The sequence below is a fragment of the Dromiciops gliroides genome, chromosome 6 (assembly GCF_019393635.1).
Source record: "Dromiciops gliroides isolate mDroGli1 chromosome 6, mDroGli1.pri, whole genome shotgun sequence".
Lineage (NCBI taxonomy): Eukaryota > Metazoa > Chordata > Mammalia > Microbiotheria > Microbiotheriidae > Dromiciops > Dromiciops gliroides.
Genome location: NC_057866.1, coordinates 94,216,172 through 94,242,439, shown reverse-complemented (window position 1 = coordinate 94,242,439; position 26,268 = coordinate 94,216,172). Strand labels below are relative to the sequence as shown.

At 38.5% G+C, this 26,268-nt stretch overlaps 1 protein-coding gene across 1 annotated transcript in view; it reads left to right on the top strand.

The window, feature by feature from the left end:
• Positions 1-342: 342 nt before the first annotated feature.
• The window catches only part of HTT (huntingtin), a 227,109-nt gene continuing 201,183 nt past the window's right edge, over positions 343-26,268 (top strand). Inside the window, 6 exon segments of the mRNA XM_043972228.1 lie at positions 343-703; positions 764-766; positions 18,751-18,831; positions 23,531-23,651; positions 24,361-24,420; positions 25,076-25,155. Coding sequence (XP_043828163.1) covers positions 486-703; positions 764-766; positions 18,751-18,831; positions 23,531-23,651; positions 24,361-24,420; positions 25,076-25,155 — 563 coding nt within the window. The 5' untranslated portion in view covers positions 343-485.

Below are 26,268 nucleotides of genomic sequence, written 5' to 3'. Positions count from 1 at the left end.
CAGAGGCCGAGGAATGGACAAAATGACCTTTCAGAATTCCACTCCCCCAGTGAATCTCTTAACCCTTCTTGACGTAGAAGATCCAAGTTCATGCTACACTAGCAGCAGCCCGGGCTACCTCGGGGCCCCGCCCGGGAGGGGTGGGCGGGGCCTAGGCCTTCCTCTCGTCTCCGATTGGAGGTCGCAATTTCTGCTTCGCTGTCACTCTCCACGGCGCCCCCTCTCGTCTGTGTCCGTGCCTCCTCCCAGCTCAACCCCGCGCCGAGGGCCGCTTCCCGTCGCGGGGACTGTCGGGACAGTTCCAAGATGGCGGCGACGCTTCGCGCCGTCCCGGGTCTTTGCCAAGTGGTCCATTCATTTCCCGGCTGCTGAGCGGGGCCGCGGAGACTCGGGAGAGGCAGGGGGCCGCCGGGGAGGGCGCAGTGGGCCACGTCGGGCCCGGGGCTGGCGCTGGGAGCCGCGGGGCCTCCCGCCGACTGGCCGCCATGGCCACCCTGGAGAAGCTGATGAAGGCGTTCGAGTCCCTCAAGTCCTTCCAACAGCAGCAGCAGCCGCCGCCGCCGCCGGCGCAGCCTCCGCAGCCGCCCCAGGCGCAGCCGTCCCAGCCGCCGCCGCAGCAGCCGCCCCAACAGCCGCCGCCGCCGCCGCCGCCGCCGCCTCCGCAGCCTGGGCCGTCCGGGGTGGAGGAGCCGGCGCACCGACCGTGAGTGGCTGGCGCCGGCCCCTCCCGGGACCCCAGCGTGGGCCGCCCTCTGACCCCGAGGAAGTGTGTGTGTGGGGGGGGCTCCCTTCCTGTCCCCACCCCCAGCCCCGGTGGCACGGCGGTCGGAGTACCTGTTGTCCCGGCCCCGAGGACCCCTCAGCGTGTCACCTCCCTGGTCCTGAGGAAGGGGGGGGGTTGTGTCCTCGTCCCTCCACCTTCCCACCCTGAGGGGACGTCATGGGGACCCGCCGCCCCGTTTTCTCCCTGACTCCTCCCGGACCCCTCAGCGTGTCACCTCATTTTCTCATCCAGTCTCTTCCCCCAGCCTGAGGGGACTTTATGGAGAGAGCGGACCTGAGGTCCCCTCATCTCACTCCCCTCCCTTAGGCCCTCAGTCAAGGGAGACCAAAGGATCTCTTACCTTGTCTCCCTTTTTGGGCTGGGACTCCCCGGGTCCTGTGGGAGGAGAAATTCTCACACCCCTCAGAGATCCCTGAACCGTTGTCTGGGAAATGGACCTGCTTCTTTTCCCGTTAATTTCCTAGAAGACTTTGGTCCCTCCGTCTCTTTCATGTCAAGATGATTGGTCCTCTGCCTTCCCCTCTTCGTCAGCAGAATCTTCCTGCTTACTGCTAGGTTCCTCTCTCGCTTGCCACTTCTCAAAGTTTGAGGGGAAGGTTCAGGAATTTGAATGAAATCTAGAAGTTGTGGTCTATGAAAAAGGATTATCTGGAGATTATTGTTCAAGCATTTAGAAAGCTAATGACTTGGGTCTTAGTGGTGGTGGTGGGTGGGGCAAAGGATGTCCAGTAGGGGAGGGGATACATTACAAAGAGAACCCCAGGGGTTACTCTTTTAGAGCTGAACATTTTGGCTTCATTACTAAATTCCATATGGTGTTAAATTCTAGTCAGGGGTCAACATGATGATGAAGAAGAGGAGGAGGAGGAGGATGGTGTGGTAATGGTTATGAGTCCCAACTTCTCACTTTCTCCGTTCTGTAAGAACTTGAATAGATTGTGCATAATAATAAAAACGAGAGGAACTTATTCTTAGTCCAGGAATTTTAATTTTGAATAAGGAGAGATAGTAATAGTGACAGTATTAGGAAAAATTGCCTGAAGTCCATTTTTTTTTCCTCTTGGAAAGAAACATGCTTCTGGGGGCAGTAGCTCAATTGTACTATGCTGTTTGTAACTTGTTTGAGCTTGTCACATATGATAATTCTGAGATGCAAATTACAGAAGCTTGTCAATTTGAATGAATGACAAAGTATTTAAGTGCTTACTATCTATCTACCAAGTACTGGGGTTGCAGATAGAAAAGTGACAATCTCTCTTCTCAAAGAGCTCACACTATAACTAGGGAAGACAACACATATAGGAAAAAATAAACAAGACTGATCTTAATAAATGTCATCCTTTTTATAGACTATTCAACTAGTTGTCTGCTACTCTGTATTCTCTCTCTCTCTTTTTTTTTTTTGGTGAGGCAATTGGGGTTAAGTGACTTGCCCAGGGTCACACAGTTTAGTGTTAAGTGTCAGAGGCTGAATTGAACTCAGGTCCTCCTGACTCCAGGGCCAGTGCTCTATCCACTGCGCCACCTAGCTTCCCCTACTCTGTATTCTTGAGGAGAGTTTACTAAATAAAACAGAAATATATAGGCCACTATGAAAGCTGAGGACTTGATGTGAAGTTTTGCCTGTTTTTATCAGTAAGGGCAAGGATAATGTCAGTGAATATTGGCCCGATTATAGTCTTGTACCTTTGTAGTAATATCATTGTAAATAATAAGAAAATAATTCACTGAAAAATAATTATGCAGAAGTACTTGAGCTACTTTGTTGGATCCAAATGTATAGAGGTGTAAGTTCTTCACTAATGCCAGGCAAAACCCCTTTATGTCTTTTCATTCTGAAAATTCTTACATGTCTTCACATAAATCTTCCTTAGAGTGTGTACTGGGAACTTGTCTCTGGTTCTTTTAGTGTCTAAGGATACTGGGAGAGCAGTGGAATTATCCATCTTTGTTCTCTCAGTTTTGATATACAACTGTCCTGATCTACCTAAAGTAGTTAAGTAGTTAAGGTGCTACCTTAAAACACTATTTTAGGGGCATCTAGGTGGCACAGTGCAGAGCACTGGCCCTGGAGTCAGGAGGACCTGAGTTCAAATCTGGCCTCAGACACTTAACACTTACTAGCTGTGTGACCCTGGGCAAGTCACTTAACCCAAATTGCCTCACCAAAAAACAAACAAACAAACAAAACCAAAAAACACTATTTTAAATTCTTTAAAGTTTATTTTTACTATAAAACTATTTTTCCACAAACACAAAACATTTAAATATACAAAAAACAAAAGACAGGTTTGTATATGAAGCTAAATTTCCATTATAGACAGTTTGTTCTGAAAAATAGTATATATTAAATTTAACAAGGTAGTAATAAATTGCCCTGCTTGTATACCCTTCAGAGCTTTGCTTTCTTCTGTGTATTTTTTAAATGGTCTATTGATGCTCTTTTTTTTGGGCACCTTTTCTTTTCACTAAGACCTCTGCCTTCAGAAGATGATTTTGGTAGCTGTGTGAATAGCCTAGTCAAGTTTAGAGAAGCCTATCATTAACTAGTTGGCCATAAACCTTTTGTTACATTTTTTGAAAGTAACCTGTAACTTCTTCCCCAAATAAAAGCCCTCCCCTGTAACAACAACAACAACAACAACAACAACAACAACAACAAAATAGTCAAGCAAAACACATCAACACATTGATATCTCTAAAATTGTCTCATTCTGCACCTCTAGTCCATCACCTCTCAGCTTCTAGGTGTGGAGTGTGCTTCTTCATTATTTTGAAATCATGATTGGTCTTTGCATGGTTTAGAATTCTGAAGTCTTCTATTGCTTTCCTTAACATTATTGTGGTAATCATATAAATCGTTGTCTTGGTTTTATTCATTTTACCCTGTATCAGACTCTAGAAATCTTACCAGGTTTCTTTGAATCTGTCACCTTCATTTTTCTCATACCGCAGTATTTTCCAATTACACTCAAATACCATGATTTGTTAAGCCATTCTCTTGATTAGTGTGTACCCACTTTGCTTCCAGTTTTTTGCTACAAGAAAAAGTGCTGCTAATGATTATCTGTCCATTTGAATCTTTTCTTTCTGTCTTTGACCTTTTTAAGGTATATGCCTAATAGTGGTATTGCTGTGTCAAAGAGTGTGTGTGTGTGTGTGTGTGTGTGTGTGAGTGATATAGTTCCAAATTGTTTTCCAGAGTGGTTGGATCAATTAACATTTCATCAACTATGCATAGTGTGCCTGGCCTTCCATAATCTGACAAACAATTGTAATTTTCATTTGTTGTCATTTTTGCTAATATTATTTATGTGAGGTGGAACCTTAGTTTTAAACTCTACTTTTCATATTCAAGTCATATGCTATTGTCTCTTTATACCTGCCATGAATCTTTCCATTGCTATTAGGGTTACTTCTAATTTGATTCTTCCAACGTTTATAGACATGAGTTATCACTTTTTTTTTTTTTGGCGGGGCAATGGGGGTTAAGTGACTTGCCCAGGGTCACACAGCTAGTAACTGTCAAGTGTCTGAGGCTGGATTTGAACTCAGGTACTCCTGAATCCAGGGCAGGTGCTTTACCCACTGCGCCACCTAGCCGCCCCCGAGTTATCACTTTTAATGTTAAAGGGATGGATGTTTCTGGCAATAAGCAGTTTGGAATCTGCAAGTAAGAGGCCCTCAATAATATCTCAAATCTCCTCATGTTCAATTCTGGGCTCTGTTTTTTTTTTTTTTAATCTTAATTGGTGTTCAAGGTATGCATGTTGATGGGCTATCGATCTAGCTTCATATTATAGACTGAGAAGCATATGCTTTTCATCTACTTTTGCTTTTCTAGTGTGGATGGTTAGAATAATTCTTGCATTGTTCCAGCTCCTGTACAAGGCTTTGGGAGGATTCTTGGTCTTAGTGTGATGCCATCTACAAAATGACTGTGTAAGAAGGCACTGGTTTAAAGTTCATAAAGTTTTGCCACACAAAAAATGTGCCAAGTTAAAGGAAACCAAATAAACAGGAAATTTTAGAATAATAAACTAGAATCTTCTTAACCTTTATCATTCTGTTCAGTTCAGCAAACATTTAAGAAGTGTAAACTAGAGTTGTAGGGTGGTTCTTCATTAGAAAGATTAGACTGCAACCCCCCATGCCTTCTGGAAATTTACATTCTGAGGGAGAGGGAAGGATACAACTGGCACACAGCTGTACCCCTAATTATATATACTCTAATTTGAGAAAGCTATGAGCATTAGCAGACACTTACTAGCTATGTGACCCTGGGCAAGTCACTTTACCCAATTTGCCTCAGTTACCTTATATGTAAAGTGAGCTGGAGAAGGAAATGGTAAGCCAGTATCCTTGCCAAGAATATCCTAAATGGGATCACATAGAGTCAGAAACGACTGAACAACAAATGAGCATTAACAATTGGGAGGATCAGTAAAAGCTTCGTCGTGTGTGTGTGTGTGTGTGTGTGTGTGTGGTGTGTGTGTGTGTGTGTATGTGTGTCCGTGCCTTTGCTCCCGCACTGCCTGTGACTTTTCAGCTCAACCTTGATGACAATATCAATAAGGATTTCTGAGAAGGGGTTGAGGAGGGAGTGCAAATGTTTAGAGGCAAGAGATAGCATTCTGAGTTTAGGGAATAACTAGCTGGCCAGTTTGGCTGGAAAGGAGAGCCTTAGAAAGTGTATGTGAAAAGGAAGAATGTGACTCTATAGTCTATAAATTCCTTGTGGTTAGGGTTTAGTTTTAGTTTTTGAATTTCAGCTTTGAACAGAGTTACTTGCTATGCTATAGGTGGAACATAATTTGAAATAGCGATAAGGCTGGAAAGGCTAGAAAGATAGGCTGGAGCCACAGTGTTAAAGGCCAGGCTTAGGGGTTGGTATTTTGTCCTGGAGACATTATGGGGCTACTGAAAGTTTTTTGAGCACATTGATTTGGTCAGTCGCTTGGGGCAGTGACAACTTTAGGAAGGTGGTTTTGGTAGCTGTGTTTAGCAAAGTTTAGAGAAGCCTCTCTCAGCAACCTTTTGATACATTTTGGGGGGATGTTAAGGGCTAAAATTCTAGCTAGTCTGTCTAAAAGACCTAATGAGTGGTCGCCAATAAATTATAAGCTTTAGCAAGAGTTAGACTTTTAAGTATTTATTAAGGAGAATAAGAATTTGGTGAAGAGAGAGAGAAAGGCCTAGATTCCTATCTATTAAAGGGAGAGTGCATTTCTAGCTCCCTTCTCCACCAGTGTCCTCAGGAAGAGAGCCAGACAGAGCGCCAGTCTCTTCCTTCTTCCTCCCACTCGCCAACGTCACTTCCTGACGCCAAAGAACAGACGCATGTTCTTGCCCTCAAAGACCTTCCTTTCATGGCAGAACTTTTCTACAGCAAGTCTCTAGCAGGTGGCATCATTCAATCATTCCAGTTACCACAAGAAAGCATGAAATGAGCATCAAGGCAAATAGGATTTTCACTCTGTATTGGTGGAGGGCATACTCATACTATTTAAAATACTTATGAAATATTGAAATAAAGATGTAGTAGAAAGAATGACAGGTTTGTAGGAGGTAGGGCCTAGGTTCAAAATCTGAATTTGCTGCTTTTTTCTAATGTGAACTTGATATAGTTCTTTAACCTTCCGAACCTGTTTCCTCATCCATAAAATCATTCTCATAATGATAACATAGCACTTTAAAGTGTGCAGCACCCTCTATAGTTGACTCCCTTGCTCACAATGTCCATGTGGTAATTATCATCATTTTTACAGGTTAAGAAATTGGGATTTAAAGAGGTTAAATGACCTCCCCATGGTCCTACAGATAGTGGTGAGTGATCTCCAAAATGAAGGACATCTTGTCCATAATCTCCAGTACAACCCTACCATCCTCTTCACCTGGTTACTAAGTCCTGACACTACTCCACTCTGCCCCCTCTTACTGCTGTGGAAACTATCAACCTTCTTCCACTGACCCTGGCTCCCTTTGACCTTCATTCACCAATTTCAGTGGCTGTTCAGGTGCCTTTGGGAAAATTACTTTCCTTCCTCCCCACGTTATATTTATACCCAGTTCCCCAGATGACCCGTTGGCTCCAATAAGCACTCTCTAGTGTTTCTGTGCCCCTTGGCTGGCTCTGTTAGCAGGCATGTATGGAAAGATCTTTATTATTTTATTCTTCTTCCCAAATCCCCTGCTCTTCTGAACTCCTCTACTACTGTTGAACACACCACTATGCTTTTTAGAAGCAAGTCTTTTTTTTTTTGGTGGTCAGTGAGGGTTAAGTGACTTGTCCAAGGTCACATAGCTAGTAAGTGTCAAGTGTCTGAGGCTGGATTTGAACTCAGGTCCTCCTGAATCCAGGGCCAGTGCTTTATCCACTGCACCATCTAGCTGCCCTCCCTCCCACCATGCTTTTAGAAGTCTGCCAAGTTGGCAAGCTTGTTGTTATCCTTAGTTCCTTAACTCACTCATATATCCAGTCGGCTGACAAATATTGTTATTTCTACCTGTACAACATCTCTCACACCTGTCTCTTTTTCTTCACTTACTTGATCACCATACTAGTTCAGTCCTTTATTCTTGCCAGGACTGTTCTAATAGCTTTTTATTTGGTTTTCCTATCTTAAACATCTCTCCCCATTCTGATCCATCCCCCATACAGTTGCCAAAGTGATTGACTGATCTTGTTAGTTTCCTTCTTAAGAAACTCTAGTGACTCTTGACTGACTGTAGAAGAAAATTATTATTTCATCTTTATCTCATCCTCTTTAAATTTCTTTTTTGTGTGTAAGTTTATAATTTGCACAGTAGTTCAGTAGTGTGTGTATATAACTTACAAATAAGTAAAATATACATAGATTGGGGGTACATGTTCAAAACTATTTTTTGGGGGGTGGGGCAATGAGGGTTAAGTGACTGCCCCAGGGTCACACTGCTAGTAAGTGTCCAAGTGTCTGAGGCTGGATTTGCACTCAGGTCCTCCTGAATCCAGGGCCAGTGCTTTATCCACTGCGCCACCTAGCTGCCCCTGTTCAAAAGTGTTTTACCGATAGGAGTGTGTAATTAAAAAAGGTTAGAAACTACTGGATTTAGTTGACCTTTAAAGTCCCTTTTTGCCTTAAATCTGTGATAAGACATATTTATTTGCCCTCCCCTTCTTTCTCACTCCCATAACTAAATTGAAAAACTTGGAAACCTCATCTTACTATAATCTGCCATCAGTGTCTATTTTTTTATTTTATGACCTTTGTGAGAAACATACTTTGAATGTTCCAAGTGGAAAGTAGAATCTGAACAAACTCTGGAAAGGCAGACTCTCCTTTTATTTTATTGTTTTTTTTTTTTGCAGGGCAATTGGGGTTAAGTGACTTCCCCAGGGTCAAGTAAAAGTCAAGTGTCTGAGGCTGGATTTGAACTCAGGTCCTCCTGACTCCAGGGCCAATGCTCTATCTATTGCTCCACCTAGCTGCCCCATCCCATTTTTTCACATGCTTTTTACATTCTCCTGTTTCTTGGTGATGCAAGGAAAGGAGAGATGTTGGAGACTATGGAAAAACTGTTGCTACTTCAACTTCTGGGTAGACTAGTGGGGGCTCATGCAATAATATTAAGAAGAAGGTAGTTATAGGCTGCTCACATGTATTTTATGAGTCAGATTTGGAGAAATTGTGGCCTATATTCAGACTAGTCAACTATATTTTAGTATACTATTTTTTTCTTTTTAACTTTTATTTCAAAAACCATTTATTTTTGGACATGATGTGGCCAAACAGCCATATAATGACAGTCTTTAGAAAGGAGCACTTTTGGGGCAGCTAAGTTGCTCAGTGGATTGAGCACCTGTCCTAGAGTCAGGAGGACCAGACTTCAAATTCACCCTCAGCTATGTGACCCTGGGCAAGTCACTTAGCCCCCAATTGCCCTGAAACCAAGAAAGCACTTCATCAAAGACCTTCCTTGTATATTATATTAAGTGGGTGTCTAATATGCACATATATTGTATTATGGAATTGACTCTTCATTGGTGACCATTAATTCTCTTTTTTTTTATTATATACTTTTGTTTTTGATGTTCAAAAGGCAACTGTATCTGTACGTTGTGTTTCCTGGGGAGTTTCAGTGAAGACAGACAATTTTTTTTTTGCTAAGATAAGATAATTTTTCCTATATTAAGACTTATACACAAATTAGAATTTTTACTGCTCAGTGCTAAGAAAAATGTTTGGAAAACCTTGGGAGAAGAGGATTTAAAAAAAAAATTTTTTTTAAGCGGGACAGTGGGGGTTAAGTGACTTGCCCAGGGTCACATAGCTAGTAAGTGTCAAGTGTCTGAGGCTGGATTTGAACTCAGGTCCTCCTGAATCCAGGGCCAGTGCTTTATCCACTGCGCCACCTAGCTGCCCCGGGAGAAGAGGATTTTTTTAGGAAATTTGGCATACTTTTTTGTTTTTTTTGTTTTGTTTTGTAGGGCAATGAAGGTTAAGTGACTTGCCCAGGGTCACACAGCTAGTAAGTGTCAAGTGTCTGAGGCAGAATTTGAACTCAGGTCCTCCTGAATCCAGGGTCTAGGCTTTATCCACAGTGCCACCTAGCTGGCGCCCCCCCCCCACTTTTTAAGTTTGAATAATTTAGCTACCCAGCCCATCTCTAAACTTTATTCTGTTGTCCTCAAAGGAAGTAAATATAGTTAATATATTTCTTATCTAGTGCATAATCTAATATGGACCAGAAATCCTTAAATACATATATTCATTAGTTGTTCAGATAAAATGTCTTTCTGATTTTAAAGTCTAACCTAAAAAGGACTTCTCTATTTTCTTCTGCCAATTTGACACAGCTTGGATTTTTTTTTAAACCTTTAGGTATAGTGAAAGAGGTTGCTTTAAGGCTAGCTTTCCAAAATGAATAGATTTAAATTATTTTAGAACAGGTAAAAAAATATTTTTGTAGAATATCATTTCATGTCTTGACTTAACATGTCCAAGTGGTGTTGTATATTAGTTCCAGGAACTGAAACAAAATGAACAAGTATTACAGTGAATTTATTCAGTGTTTTTTGCTGTTTGAAAACACAGACATTTATCACTAGAACAGGCACAGAAGTTTCCATCTGTGTTCAAAGAGCTTAGGATCCTCAAATTTTTTATCTTGGCAGGGACCATAAAAATTATCTAGTTTCAACTCCCTCCTTTTTACAGATGAGGAAACTGACTGAGACTCAGAGAGGTAAAATGACTTGCAGTGGTCATGCAGCTAGTTAGTGGTGGAGCTGGGAAATTAATTCTGGTCTTCTTGACTTACTGTCTTTTGTGCTTTTTACTATACCACAACCACCTCACCTATACTACAGCATTCATTGTGAGTCACAAACTGATAGTTTATATATTATAATATATAATACATAATTTTATATTATATTTATATATTATAATACATAATAACGAGATTGATGAAAATTGCATTTAAGATGGATTATTTTAGGAACATTCAAGGAAAAAACTGCAAGAACTACTAGAAACAGAAAAAAAAATGAATTTCTATAATGACCCTGTTTTTCTGTGAGTAACAGATCCCTGGCAACAGTCCCCCAATGTACTACGTGAAGAAGGAAAAGTGACACTAAAGAGAACAAGGATGCAAAGAGTATTTGTACTGGACCAAGTACACACATAAGAGGCTTATGCTGCTGAGAGGGGGGACATAATTTGAAGGCAGTGAGGGACTGATAATAAAGATGTCTAAAAGACGGGAGGGTACAAACACTTGAAACCATTTTGAATGTTATTACTGGGAAAAGGGTAATCAAGATATCAGTAACTACTGACATATATTCTTACTTTCCCATCTCTGAGAATAGTGTACACAAGTATTAGGGGCATCCATCTTTGATGAAGATATGAAAAAGATACGGCAAGGCTTTTACAAATAGGTGCTGCAGTGGATAGAGCGTCTGGCTCAGAGTCAGGAAGACTTATCTTTCTGGCTTCAAATCTGGCCTCAGAAACTTCCTAGCTGTGTGACCCTGGGCAGGTCACTTAATCCTGTTTGCTTGAGCTGCCAAAATGTTCAGGAGAAGGAAATGACAGTCCATTCCAGGATCTTTGCAAAAAAACCCCAAATAGGGTCAGAGAGTCAGGTACGACTGAACAAAATAGGGCAGCTAAGTGGCTCAGTGAATAGAATGCTGGATCTGGAGTCAGGAAGACCTGAGTTCAAATTTGGTCTCATGGCCATAGACACTTAGTAGCTGTGTGACACCTATGCAGGTCACTTTTGGCTCAGTTTCTTCATCTGTAAAATGAGCTGGAGGAGGAATGGCAAACCACTCCAGTTACCTTTGCCAAGAAAACCCCAAGTGGGTCACAAGGACTCAGATATGACTGAAATGACTGAACAACAACATTTATAGCAAATCAATTCTTTCCAGTTAATGTGATTAAATGAAAGGTATAGGGGGCAGCTAGGTGGTTCAGTGGATAGAGTACTGGCCCTGGACTCAGAAGGACCTGAGTTGAGTTCAAATCTGGCTTCAGACACTTGACACTTACTAGCTGTGTGACCCTGGGCAAGTCACTTAACCCTCATTGCCCCGTGCGTGCGCCCACCCCCCCAAAAGGTATAGAAGATGTAAGATTTCACTGCACTTGTAGTTTCTTGATTATTTATAAAAAAGCATAGAAAATCCATCGAAGGATACAGCAGAGATTATGTCAAGTAACACATAAAACAGGAGGGAATCTATCCTCACCAAAGATGTTTGCCATTGTCACGGAAGGTGTCATGTACAAAGTTCAGTGGTAGAGGGATTCCCTATTCATACCCAGGTCCTGTTGTTGGATTATATTGTGCTGATTACATCACCTGCCTACTGCCAAACATCCTAGAGCTTATTAAAAGAGATATGTAATCACTCAAAAGCATTTGGACAGTTAAGACAGATGGATATCTTATTCAGGAGAGAAATCAAGAAATGGTAATTATATCACAAATAATAGAGTTTACTCTGCTTCTTAATAATATTTTTTGTACAATACAATTGAAATTCTATTGGACAATAATTCACTTCATAGTGAATTTTATCTGCTTGGTAGTATTATGGGTGTTATTGAGATCCTACCTTTAAAGGTGTTTGTAATTTTGTAAGTAGGACTCTGAGTAGAGATAGGAATTTGAACTAGGGGGTTGAATCATGTTTGATTTTGTAATGTGTTTTTCCCAAACATTATTTTGTACAGTTATGATGCATAACTACAAATAGCTTATTTTGTTGATATTGAACTTCTTTTTAGAACCATTGGAACTGGTAGATTTAGTCTCTATAAAGGATTAACTTCTTTTTTTAAAAATCTAATCAACATTTTTATTTATAGTTTGGGGTTCCATTTTGGGGGGGGGCAGGGGAATGAGGGTTAAGTGACTTGCCCAGGGTCACACAGCTAGCGTCAAGTGTCATAAGGTGTGGGATTTGAATTTATAGGTCCTACTGAATTCAGGGCCAGTACTTATTCACTGTGCCACCTAATCCCCAAAGATAACTTCTAATAAAATTTATTTTCCTGAAAAAATCCCAGTTCCAACTGGAATTGCTTTATCACAAATGTATTTCTTCTAATTCCAGCCAAGTGATTGCACGATTTTCATTGTTGCTCAAGTAAATCCAGTTGTTTTTTTTTCAGTTTTTTTTAAGTGTGAGATATTTTATTTCTTTTTACTCAGCAAAAAAACAAAACAAAAAAAACCGCCCCCCCACCCCACCCCATTCCTCCAGTTGATGTCTATCTAGCTACTAGTTCTACCCTCTGGGATCAAGCAAAAAAAAAAAAAAGATATCATGGTTTAATGGAAACTACTTGGAATTGCCATCAGAGGACCCTGGGTTCAAATTTGACTAATGCATTTCTGACATTGAACAGGTCACTTGTTTTTTGTTTTTTTTCTGGGCCTGGTTCTCCTCATCTCCAAGATGACAGTGTTTGAAACCAGATGATTTTAGTGTTCTCTCCTAGCTCCAAAACCTTGGATCTTCATTCATTCATTCATTCATTCATTTATTTATGGGTGGTTTTTTTTTTAGTCTTAAAAATATTAAGTAATCCAGTTTTTTAACTCCAGCACAACTTGTGATTCAGATGTTAGAGACCTTCTCACTCTTCTGCTGTTAAAACTTTTTGATGCTAACTTAAAGTTGCAATAACCATTGAATAAAAATGACTTGGAGGAAAGAGCATGATTTTAAATTTTTTTTTTTTTAGTGAGGCAATTGGGGTTAAGTGACATGGCCAGGGTCACACAGCTAGTAAGTTTTAAGTGTCTGAGGCTGGATTTGAATTCAGGTACTTCTGACTCCAGGGCCAGTGCTCTATCCACTGCGCCACCTAGCTGCCCCCAAGAGCATGAGTGTAATCTGTCTCTATTTTTGATTTTCCATCATGACGATCTTTCTACGATTTTTTTTATTTGAACCTCTTATGTCTCTCCAGATTTCTTTGAAATTGGACAACTAGAATGACATATCCAGATGTTAGTACTCCATGGCTCTGTAGAGGATAGAATGATGCTTTTCTCTTTTGTTTATTGTGTCTTAGTCTTCACAGTATGTCTCATTTTTAGCAGTTTTTTTTTTAAACATTTTTTCTTTATTTAGGGGGTTTTAAAATTGAAAAAAATTTTCTTTGATGGGGGGGTGAGGGACTTTGAAAGGAACCAGTTTCCTTTAATCCTTTCAGTTCAACAGTTTGAATCAGTCTCTCCCCCCTCCTCCCTAATATATTATTTTGTTTGTTTGTTTTTGTTTTTTGTTTTTTTTTGCGGGGCAATGGGGTTAAGTGACTTGCCCAGGGTCACACAGCTAGTAAGTGTCAAGTGTCTGAGGCTGATTTGAACTCAGGTCCTCTGAATCAAGGGCCGGTGCTTTATCCGCTGCACCACCCTAGCTGCCCCCATTTAGCAGTTTTTTTTAAGGCATCTTTTTTTTTCTTTTCTTCTTCTTCTTCTTCTTTTTTTTTTTGGTAGGGGGTCATTGAGAGATTGCATTGCTTACTTAGGATTACACAGCCAATATATGTTAGAGGTGGAACTTGAACCCAGGTGTATTGGCTCTGAGTCCAGATTAATTTGCCATACTGCTGCCCCTTCTCATTTTGTTTGACCATAAAGGCTGCATTTGTTAATCTATTGCTTTGCTAGGCACTTGGAGATTTACTAGCATATAAAAATAAGGCACTGTTTCTGTCTTCAAAATGCTTACAATTTAGTAGATCAACAACATGCTTTTTTAAGAAAGTTTTTGTATCATTTATGCTCTGATGAAAAATCCATACTATCTCCATAAATAAAAATCTTTGTGTTCTTGCCTTTTAATCCTCCTTTATGCCAGTGCCAACATATGCCTTTGCAGTACCTCTGACTTTCTTCGTTCTGTTCTTAAGTTCATTTCACTTTTTTATTGATGTCTTTTTTCTTTTAATACAGTCCATGCCTTGCAAATTTGTGCTTTGTTTCATTTTTCTTAGCATAGTTGAGGGAATCATATCTCATGCCAAAACCTGGCTTTTAATTCAAAGGTAAAGATTTCATTGAGAGTTGTCTTGTACAACTTGATCATTTTTTCTTATTTCAGTTTTGAAATTAAGTTTGTGGACCTCAGGAAGAAGGGCTTTGTTACACTGAGTTGTCTGTTAAAAAACTCCTGATTTTCATGGTCACAGTGTCATTTATGGTGGTGACTATCCTCTAAACAGCTGAGGAGGGGGAAAGATTGCTAGAGAATTCAGAGAAAATTTTTTAAGCGGTGGCCATCGATTTTAAACATTTAGAAATGGATTCATGCTTGGAAATTTAGCTTTTGATCAAAAATTACTAAGCTTTCTAAGAATGTGTAATATTTGATTTTTTAAAAAAAAAATGCAGGTTTTAAGTAGAAATCACTAGCTTTGTTAAATTGGTGGTTAGAATGATGAAACTGTTGTTGGTTTTTAAATTTGGGGCTTCAGTATACTATGTTTTTGGTACATTAATCCATACATGGAAAGGATCAGTCACTGGAATAAAAGTAATGTGAGCCCTTGTATTCTTTTCCCTGGATTTCACAATCCTCCTGAAGTTTTTGTCCATTTCTGGGTGACTACATTTTAGGAAAAGAAATTGGTAAGTTGGATATGTCCAGCAGAGTGCAGCCAGGATAGTGAGGGAATCTTAGAACCTGGAGAAAAGAAGACATAGGGATAAGATTACTATCTTCATATAGTTAAATAAGCATTAGATTTTGTTCTGCATGACTCCAGAGGACAGAAGGTAGATGAAAGATGTAGGAATCAGATTTTGTCTAAATATAAGGAACATTTTCTAATTGTTTTCACTATTAGTAGAATGTACTACCTGAAAAAGTAGTGACTTCTAATCTCCTGAAGATCTTCAAGTAGAGGCTAGATGACGCGCTTACTAGCTTGTTTATTGAATGGATTCATATTTCATTGCAAATTGAGTTGGATGACCCAGCTTCTCCAGCTTTTCAGTTTTTCATTCTATGAAGTTTTTACAAATATGACTTGAAGAGAGTTATATCTGCAAGTCATATTAGTAGTATACAAAATAAAGTTTGCCTCAAGACGTTTGTCTTTTTTTTGAATAAGAAATCTTAACTTCTTACCTGGCGTCTATTATCCAGATTACCAGTGGTTCTTTTCATAATTCAACAGAAAATCTTGTGCAGTCCAATTCCTCTTAAGTTAAACCTTTTTTTTTTTGCTATAAGAGATCACCAACATGGATGGACAGATGTTTGGATGCTCTTATGTGTTCAGTTTTGTATATTGTTTATTGTGTACTATTGTATATATAAACAAATATATGTATGCCTATATAACGTATATTTTATACACATAAAACAAATAGCAACATTGGCCTTGTCTAAAAAATGGCTATCTCATTGTAGCCTCTCTTTTAACAACTAATTATGGAACATGTGGTTTTACTAAACATCTGGCCTACTGATAGACTGATAGGGAAAGCAGTATAAGTATGGCAGCTGTTATTTGTCCAGGAATAGAACATTCTCCTTCCTCCTCAGTGAATTCAGTGTCTGGCTGACAGTTTTTCCACCTCAAATGCCTAAGGGTCTTTAACATACAAATTTATGCCCTCTCTACTACTTGACTTCTCAGTTCCTCAGTCTACTTGGTTCCCATGACCTGTCTTCATTCTCCTTTAGCTATGCACAGAGATGCTCCATACCCTTGAACTTGCACCTACATGTATTCTGCTTCCATGATCATGAACTCCAAAATTTTGTTATTTGATCATAATCTTTTATCATTTTAACCTTTTCCTATACCTTTTTTTTTTTTTTTTTGGCGGGCAATGGGGGTTAAGTGACTTGCCCAGGGTCACACAGCTAGTAAGTGTCAAGTGTCTGAGGCTGGATTTGAACTCAGGAACTCTGAATCCAGGGCCGGTGCTTTTATCCACTGCGCCACCTAGCTGCTCCCTGACTTTTCCTATACCTTAAACCCTAAACCATTCTTTATCCTCACCATGACCTCTAGTCCTCAATCCCAGATCCAAGCCATCAACTCTTCCTAGTCTATACTCTTTTTCTTTCTTCTTGAACCCTTGGTGATCATTTTAACTCTATACTGTTCTCTACACTTGAATTCCTTTCCCTCTTATCACTGTTGATCAGACTTGTCAAACCCCAATTTAGGGTAAGTAGTACTCTATCTTAAATTAAAGGTTTATCTCATCTGCTTCTACGGATTTAATTACCACCTCTATGCTCATTTCTACCTATCCTGCCCTAAACTCTCTGCTGACCTCTAATTTCATCTCTCCAAATGTTTTTCAGATATCTTCAGTTGGATGTCAGTAGAAATCTTAAACTCAGTATGTCCAAAAAAAAAATCTTGTTATCTTTCACCCTCTTAACCCTCCTCCATTCCTATCTTTCCCTATTTATGTAGAGGGCAACACCATTCTTCCAATCTTCCAGGCTCACAACCTAGATGTCCTTTTGAGTCCTCAGTATCTTTCATCCCTTTGTGTAATCTGTTGCCAAGGTCTGTCTATTTCACCTTTGCAACATCTCCCGATACCCCCCCCCTTTTCTCCTCTGACGTTGCCACCACCCTGAGTGCAGGTCACTTCACCTCATGCCTGTTTTTATTGCAAATAGTTAGCTGGTTGGTCTGCCCCACCTACACAGGTCCTCCTCCCACTCTAATCCATCTGTCACTTGTGATTTTCCTAAAGCTATGATCATGTCACCATCCTGCCCTCTGTTGGGCATTCTCTTTTCCCTTTAGTACATCTAGCTTTATGATCTTATTAACTCCCATGTCCAATTATCACCTCTGTGCAGATGATGCCACATATGTGTGTGTGTATATATAAGTATGTATACATGTGTGTATGTATATATATGTGTTTGTGTATATATCTATATATATAAATAGATAAACACACACACACACTCACACACACACACACACACACATACATATATTCCTAGCTTCTCTCCTGAATGCCAGTCTTGTATCATCAATTGCCTTTTGGACATATAGAATTGGTTGTCTTGTCATCTTATACTCAGGTCCAAAGCAGAACTCATTTCTCTTCCATCCTCACTCTCCTAACCTCCAGTTTTGTTTTGTTTTAAATTTGGATCTTTAAAGTCCAGCTGTAAGCATGGGAACCACTTACAGGTTCTATCCTACTACTGATCATCATGGAACTTTGACCTGCTCCATTTCTGACTTGTGCTGACTTGTTATTCTTCTTCTTTTTTTTTTTGGTGAGGCAGTTGGGGTTAGGACTTGCCCAGGGTCACACAGCTAGTAAGTAAGTGTTAAGTGTTCTGAGACTGGATTTGAACTCAGGTCCTCCTGAATCCAGGGCTGGTGCTTTATCCACTGCACCACCTAGCTATGCCTGACCTGTTATTCTTTAGGGAACTTGGTGACATTGGCTTAGACCACTTAGAACTCCAGAGTTCAAAAGATGCTCTAAGCCTCATTTTTCCTGGTACCTAGGGTTATAGTGTACACCACTATGTCTGGCAAAAGCTCTCCTTCTTCCTAACTTCTGTTATACTGTTGAGGGGTACCACCATCTTCTCAGTTATCCAAGACTCATAGCCTTGGTCTCATCCATGACTTCTCACTTGCCTCACCCCACATAACCAACTTGTCAAATATTGGTTCTGCATTCATATCATCTCTTATATATATATAACCAACCCCTTACTACAGGTTCTCATCACCTCTTGTCTAGACAACTTCAGTAGTCTTCTAATTGCTCTTCCTGCGTCAAGTCTTTCCCTACTACATTTTTTCTCTACTCATCTGTGACAGGTTTGGCCATCCTCCCCCTACCCCCACAATGAATTTTTTTTACTCCCAGGATCAAATATAAAACAGGCATTTAAAGTTTCTTAACCTGAACTCTTTAACCCTTTAAGTTTGTTATACTTTATTCGCTTCCCATATGACTCAGCTACATTGGCCCATTTGCTGTTTTTTACATGCTACTCTCCATCTCTCCAGACTTTTTACTAGCTGTCCCCCAATGCTTGGAATACTTTACCTCTTAATTTCCACTCAATAGTTTCCTCAAATCTCATCTTCTGTATGATGCCTTTCCTATCCTTCCTTCCCCCTTGCTTCTAAAATGACCTTCCATTTACATGATATATATTTTGTAATGTACATTATTTGCTTATTGGTTCCAGCATTATGACATGAGCTCCTTAAAGGCAGGGACTTTTCTTTTGTATCTTTATCACTTATCACAGTGCCTAGCCCATAGTAAAAGGCTTGATTAAATTCTTGTTGAGTCATCCCTTTTTAAACACTTATCACAGAATGTTGGAAATAGTATGGTTCAATGAATTTTGGATGAATAAATTATATTGAGAAATAAAAAGTGTGGCTAAACTTCACAATGTTGTTTTTTTGTGGTGTGTTTTTAGAAAGAAAGAACTTTCAAACTACTAAGAAAGACCGAGTTAATCATTGCCTGACAATATGTGAAAACATAGTGGCTCAGTCTCTCAGGTAATTAAAAAATATATTTTTAATCCTTTATATTTTATTTTTTAAATAAACATTTTATTTAAAGTTTGAGTTTCCAAAATCCTTCCCCTTTTTTTCCTTCCCCCTTCCCTGAGTGGTAAGCAATCAGATATAGGTTATACATGTTCAGTTCTGTAAAACGTTAACATATTACTCATTTTATATAGAAGACTTGAATCAAAGAAAAAATGAAAGAAAGAAAATGAAAAATAGCAAGCTTCAGTCTATGTTCAATCAATATCAGTTCTTTCTCTGGAGGTGGATAGTCTGCTTCATCATTAGTCCTGTGGGATTGTCTTGGATCATTGTATTGCAGAGAATAGTTGTCATTCATAGTTCATCATCAAATAATATTGCTATCATTGCACAATTTTCTGGTTCTGCTCACTTCACTATACATCAATTCATGTAAGTGTTTTCCAAGTTTTTCTGAAATCATCCTGTTTGTCATTTCTTATAGCACAATAATATTCTATCACAATCATATGCCACAGCTTGTTTAGCCATTTCCCTATTGATGGGCATCCCTTTGATTTCTAGTTCTTAGCCACCACAAGAAGAGCTGCTATGTTTTTGTACAAATAGGTCCTTTGTTCTTTTTTTTTTTTTTGGATGACTTGGGATATAAATCTAGCAGTGGTATTGGCTGCATCAGAGGGTTATGCACAATTGTTATAGGCCTTTGGACATAGTTTCAAATTGATCTCTAAAATGGTTAGAGCAGTTATCAACTCTACCAACAGTAGATTAATGCCCCAGTTTTCCCACTTATCCTCCATATCCAATATTTCCCTTTTTTGTCATATTAGCTATTCTAATAGGTGTGAGGTGGTACTTCAGAGTTGTTTTAATTTGCATTTCTCTGATAAATAGTGACTTAGAGCATTTTTTCATATGAGTATAGATATTTATTTCTTTGCCTGAAAACTAATCTTTTATATTCTGAAAATGTCTTATATTTCCCAAAGAACTTAAAATCTTTGAGAGCTTCTATTTAAAATGAATTAATTTATCACCAGGAGGCAAAACTATTTTTTTTTTTTTTTTGGTGAGGCAATTGGGGTTAAGTGACTTGCCTAGGGTCACACAGCTAGTAAGTGTTAAGTGTCTGAGATCATGTTTGAACTTAGGTCCTCCTGACTCCAGGGCTGGTGCTCTATCCACTGCTCCACTTAGCTGCCCCTGAGGCAAAACTATTTAAAACATTTATGATATTCAGATTAATACAACTTGTATTCACCGGCAACACTTGTTTCTTTTTCCCTGTCATTTTATACTAAATATTATCTAACTTAAATTTGTTGTATTTCAAATTGCTTTCACATGATGAGGGGGGTGTTTTTCCTAGCATAAGAATGTTGGGAGGATAACATTAAATAATACATATGACTACTGTGAAACAAATTATTTTCTATATAGCAAAGTTATTGTTTATTCTTAGTTTTTCAGGCCTGGGGAAACCATATTCTGCTTTGATGGAACTTAGCAACCTGGATTAAGTCCCATCAAATTATTTATCAGCAATTTTAGATACTTAATTAGATATTTTGTGTCTCATTATTATAATACCCATTTCCTCCATACATATTTACATATGATATCATACTTACTTTGCTACACAAATACCGATTAATGAGGTCTCTTTTGTATTTGACTGTTTTTAGCATTTCATGTCTGTTTATTCCAGGGTGACTGAAAAGGAGATGTCTTTCTGATTTAGATTGGATATATTACTAAAAGTATATAAGCTTTACTTTCCGTTCAGTTTGTGAATCACTTTTCCATCTGATTAAAAATTCCAAGTTAGGGTATCTTTGGTGATTATGCCAAGTGGTAGTTAGTTTATAGAGCCATTAACAAAGAGGCTTCTGTAACCCCTGTCTGTGCAGAAGAAGTCTGTATACATATAAAAACAACATGCATACACACAAATATTGTGTGTATATGTGTTCTGAGCTGTAGAACTTTTAATATATTTGGTAATCTATTGTAATTGTCTCTTGCTAAATTTGTAGAAACTACAGGATATTTTTGTGAAGAAAATAATTATTAATAATAGATTTCTTAGGAGACCAGAGATCAGTTCTCAGTCCTTTCTTTTCTTTTTATTCTCTCTTCCTTTCTTAAGCAGAGTATTACTTAGCATGGTTTTAACCTTTTCATGAAGGCTTAGGGCCACTGTGAGCACTGGTTGTCATACTTAGCCATAGTGCTATGTTTTCTGTTTTGAGTATCAAGCAGAAGTTTGCTTTCAGGTTGCCAGCCTCTTCAGGCCCTGCCTTATGAGTCTCCTCTGTCCAATAAGCAGAGAAACTCAGAGTGGATAGATTATAGAGTGTAAGCCCACGGCTTGTCACACAAGCGTCTTTAATAAGTGACCTTCACTATCATTAATCCCTTTTTGGCTTATAGGGGCTTCAGATACTTTTGATCACTTTCTCTTTCCAGACTTTAATTTTCTTATCTGGAAAATAGGTTAGACTGATTGACATATAATCTTCTTTGAGTGTATGAAGCCAAATAACCAATGCTATTAGAATTGTATATGAATTAAGACGTACCAAGTTTTGTAGCCCAAGGCCCTCTCCTACAGAATAAATTTAGGATAGATGGTGGGGTTTTGTGTTTTGTTTTGTTTTGTTTTGTTTTTGCAGGGCAATGAGGGTTAAGTGACTTGCCCAGGGTCACACAGCTAGTGTGTCTGAGGCCGAATTTGAACTCAGGTCCTCCTGAATCCAGGGCTGGTGCTTTATCCACTGCACCACCTAGCTATCCCAGGATAGATGTTTTAATGTATCAGTTTCTGTGAATTCTTCATATTTTTCTTTTTTGGGGAGGGGGTAGGGCAATGGGGTTTTAAGTGACTTGCCCAGTGTCACACAGCTAGTAAGTGTCAAGTGTCTGAGGCTGGATTTGACTCAGGTCCTCCTGAATCCAGGGCCAGTGCTTTATCACTGCACCACCTAGCTGCCCCGTATTTATTCAATTTATTATGATCCAACTATATTCTATTGCATTAATATACCACAATTTGTTCAACTGTTGCTCTGTCATTGAAACACCCACTTTACTTCCCGTTTTTGACTTTTACAAAATTATTTTGATATGTTATATATGTTTTTTGTATATGTTGTATATATACATATGGGGGTGAAAGAGATAGAGAAAGAGAATTTACATTTCCCCCTTTTTATTACTTCCTTGGGTTTTATGCCTAATAACAATACCTAGTAGGTTTAAAAGGTAAGTGTAGTTCATTTTTGGCCGTTGTTGTACCAAACAAATTTACCTAGAATTAAGAGAGAAGCAATTAATTTAGGAGAAACAACTTTCTCTGCAATAATTTCTTGCAATGGTTTGATATCAAAGATATACAGGAAAATTATATAAACATTAGAACAGATGTCATTTCCATATCATTCACCTAGTATTTATTACATTCCGGCAAGGTGCTGGGGCATTGTGATAAGTACTAGAGATATAGCTACAATAAATGAAGCAATTCCTACTAGCAAGGAGTTTATATTCTGATGAGGGAGACAACAAAGACATGAGTATGTGCAGGGTAGCTAGGCAGAAATAAATATAAACAAATATAAAGTAGTTAAGATATGAATGGGCAATATTTAAAAGAAGAAATGCAAGCTTTCAATGGCTCCTTTAAAGAATACTCTAATCAATAATAAGTGCAAATTAAAACAATTGAGATTTAATTCATTATTCTCAGTTGACAGAGGTGAATATGTAAATATGAGAGAACTGTGATAAGATAGGTATACTAATGAATATAATCAGAGCTATGAATTATTCCAGCTATTCTGGAAAAAAGTTTGGGAATTATACCTTTCTTCCCTTCTCTTCACTTAAAAAACCATCATTATAGCTTCTTTTGTTACTTTTGTAGGGAATGATTGAACTGTTGTTACTACCTAGAGTTATGGGAAAATAGTTCTTCCTTTCCCCTGAATATGTATAGAATTTGAGGCAGCTATCATCATGAAATAATCTGACTTTTGGTATTCATCAAGGTCATTGTTTTTTTGTTGTTGGTGTTTTTTTGTTTTGTTTTGTTTTGTTTTGTTTTTGCGGGCAATGGGGGTTAAGTGACTTGCCCAGGGTCACACAGCTAGTATGTGTCAAATTGTCTGAGGCTGGATTTTGAAGTCAGGTACTCCTGAATCCAGGGCCCGGTGCTTTATCCACTGCGCCACCTAGCGCCCCCGTCATCATTGTTTAGGAATATAATGTTATTCTTACTTGATATGTAAAAAGTCCTTTTCTACACTTTTAGGAAGTGGTTTTAGGACAGCCAGTTAGGTTTATCTAGTTCTATAATCAAAGTTTTCAGGTTTACATAGATTACTATTTTTGTGAGACAATAACAGTGCCCCTTTTCTTCACTGAATCCTGAAGGAATACTTCACAGGAATATCTGCTCAGTTTTTCTAAGAATGCACTAAAATTAATATTGGTGAAAACAAGGAATGAAAACTGTCAAGTTGGGAAATTCTGATTTTTCTACCTTTTTAGGAATATTATAAATAAAAGTAAAATAAACCTGTTTTGAGGGAAACATAGAACATTTAGGTTTGAAGTTTTTTAAGGTTGTCTCTTTATGCACTATTTCTTTCTTTTTAATCAATGTGACTTATAAGTACAACCTTTTCTTCTTTTTATTTAGAAATTCTCCAGAATTTCAGAAACTTTTAGGCATTGCCATGGAACTCTTTCTTCTGTGCAGTGATGATGCAGAATCAGATGTCAGAATGGTAGCTGATGAATGTCTCAATAAAGTTATAAAAGTAAGAACTTTCTGCATTATGTTCACATTTTTTTGTGTTCTTAAAGACCACATAATAAAGAATTCTTGTACATATACAAATGAGACTGCTCCTAATTTTTTTCATTGATTTTGCTGTGTCGATACCATTTATCAGGGTATTGTAGGCATAGTGAATTATTGAGTGACAATTCACCTTCCATAACATTTTTGGAAAGGATAACATATATATATATATATATATATATTTTTTTTTTTTTTTAATAAAGTATTTTATTTATTTTTTTCCTGTTACATGTAAAGATGATTCTCAAGTCTTGTTCATACAAGCTTTCCAATTTCAGACCTTTCTCCCTCCCTCCCCCTTTCCCCAGACAGCAGGCAATCCGATATAGGTCATATATATATATATAATTTGCCAAACTAAAACAAAATCATCCATGTAAATAATTGTGTGTGTGTGTGGCGGGGGGGGGGGGGGGGGGGGGGGGGAGGGGGGCGGCAATGAGGATTAAGTGACTTTCCCAGGGTCACACAGCTAGTAAGTGTCAAGTGTCTGAGACCAGATTTGAACTTAGGTTCTCCTGAATCCAGGGCTAGTGCTTTATCCACTGCGCCACCTAGCTGCCCTCATATTAAACCTTTTAATTGCTTTTTTTTTGTAGTGTTCTCCAGGGCTATTACTAAAGTACATCTTCTGTATGTATTTAAACTATTCTTTATTTTTTTAGGCTTTGATGGAATCTAATCTTCCCAGGTTACAGTTAGAGCTCTATAAGGAAATTAAAAAGGTAAGTCTGTATTTTCCTCTTGGAGAGGTTGAAATCAAGAATGCTTACAAATATATGGACTGGGTATAAAGAATTTTTTACCTATATATAGAAAATATTCCAAAAAAATTTTTAAAGAAGAGTATCATTTAGGTGAAATAGATTTTTATTATGTTACTTTGACCCAAAAAGAAGAGCTAGCGATTAGAAATAAAAACTTATTTGTATACATTTAGTTTGACTACTTGTATACTTAGTTTGTATACATTTAGTTCGAATTTCTTGTACTAATTGTTGTTAGCAGTTATGTGGTAGAAAGAGTACTGGATTTAGAATCAGAAGATCTGAATGTATATCTCCCTCTACCTCTAATTAGCTTTGTTCACTTTGGGTAAGTCACCTAACCTTATTTTGTTTCTTTACTTGTAAAATAAGTTTGAGGATATTTGTTCTACTTTACCTCACAGGGTTGATGTGAAACTCAGATAACTTTAAAAGTATTATATTAGACCATAAAACAATATGTAAATTTCAGACATGCTTTTTTTGCAGTTAAACAGCTTCCATATACAATAACTTATTTGTCAATAATATACCTTTACTTGTATAAAATCCTATCAGTGCCAAAGAGTATGGTACTACTAACCTGTAAACTATTGCCTTTTAAATCTCTTAGAATGGTGCTTCTCGAAGTCTGAGAGCCGCTCTCTGGAGGTTTGCTGAACTTGCCCATCTAGTTAGACCTCAGAAATGCAGGTAACTCCTCATCAGTATTTATTTGGATGAATTCATGATTCTACATGGCTCTTCCCTCTACTGATTATCTCAAACTATCCATACCTTCTCATCCTATATAAGTCTTGTCCATGTCTTTGTAAAAGTACTTGTAACATTTTGTGGGTCCTGATGGTGCTGTTAGCTTGTTCATGTCTTTTATTTTCACTACATGAATGCCCACCTTTTCTAGTCTTATATGTCCATTGGTGGTATCTTTTACATCCTATCTCTTATGTAGGCCATAACTAGTAATATTGAAAAACTTACTTACTTCAACACTATTTATTTCAGTTGTCCCTTCGATCACTTGGAATCATAAACATATTGTATCACCAAGAGAATATTTTTATTTTTATATTTTGTGGCCTAGACCTTTCAAGGTTTCAACATTCCTCCATCTACAGCATAGTAGATCAGCAACTTGTCTCGAACTCATAGTCTTCAAGAGTTGCCTGAGGTGGTACTTAGAGCTTAATTACTTAATATTGGTCACACAACCAGTATGTATGAAAGGCAGGACTTGAACCCAGTTCTTCCTGACATACAGTGGTCTAAAAAGAAAAATACATGCTGAAAATACTAATGCCTGTTTTTTTCAAGGGCAGCCAAATACTTAGACTAGATAAGAAAACTCAGTAGGTGTATGGACAGAATTCCTGGAATAATGCCAAAAATCAGTCAAAAAGACTCTAGTTATGTGCCTCCTGTGTCCCAGATACTACACCAAGCACTGGGAATGCAAACCCCAAAGGAGAAGAGTTGCTGCCCCATGGGACTTACATTCTAATTGGAGACAGATTATATATGATAGACACAAAGTGACAACAATGCAATTTTAGGAAGTAGTGTACTTAGCTACTGGTGTCACTTCCAAAGGCTTCATTTATAAGGTGATGCTTCAGTTGAGTCATGAAGGAACATAGAAATTCTAAGAATCAGAGGTGAGAATTGAATGGATTCCAGGGATGAAAGTCAGGGAATAGACATTGTGTAAAGGCATGAAGATGGAAGATGGATTGTTTCGTGCAAGGAACAGCAAGTAGGCCAGTGACTGGATGAAGGGGACTACTTAAGAATACCAGGAAGGTAGGA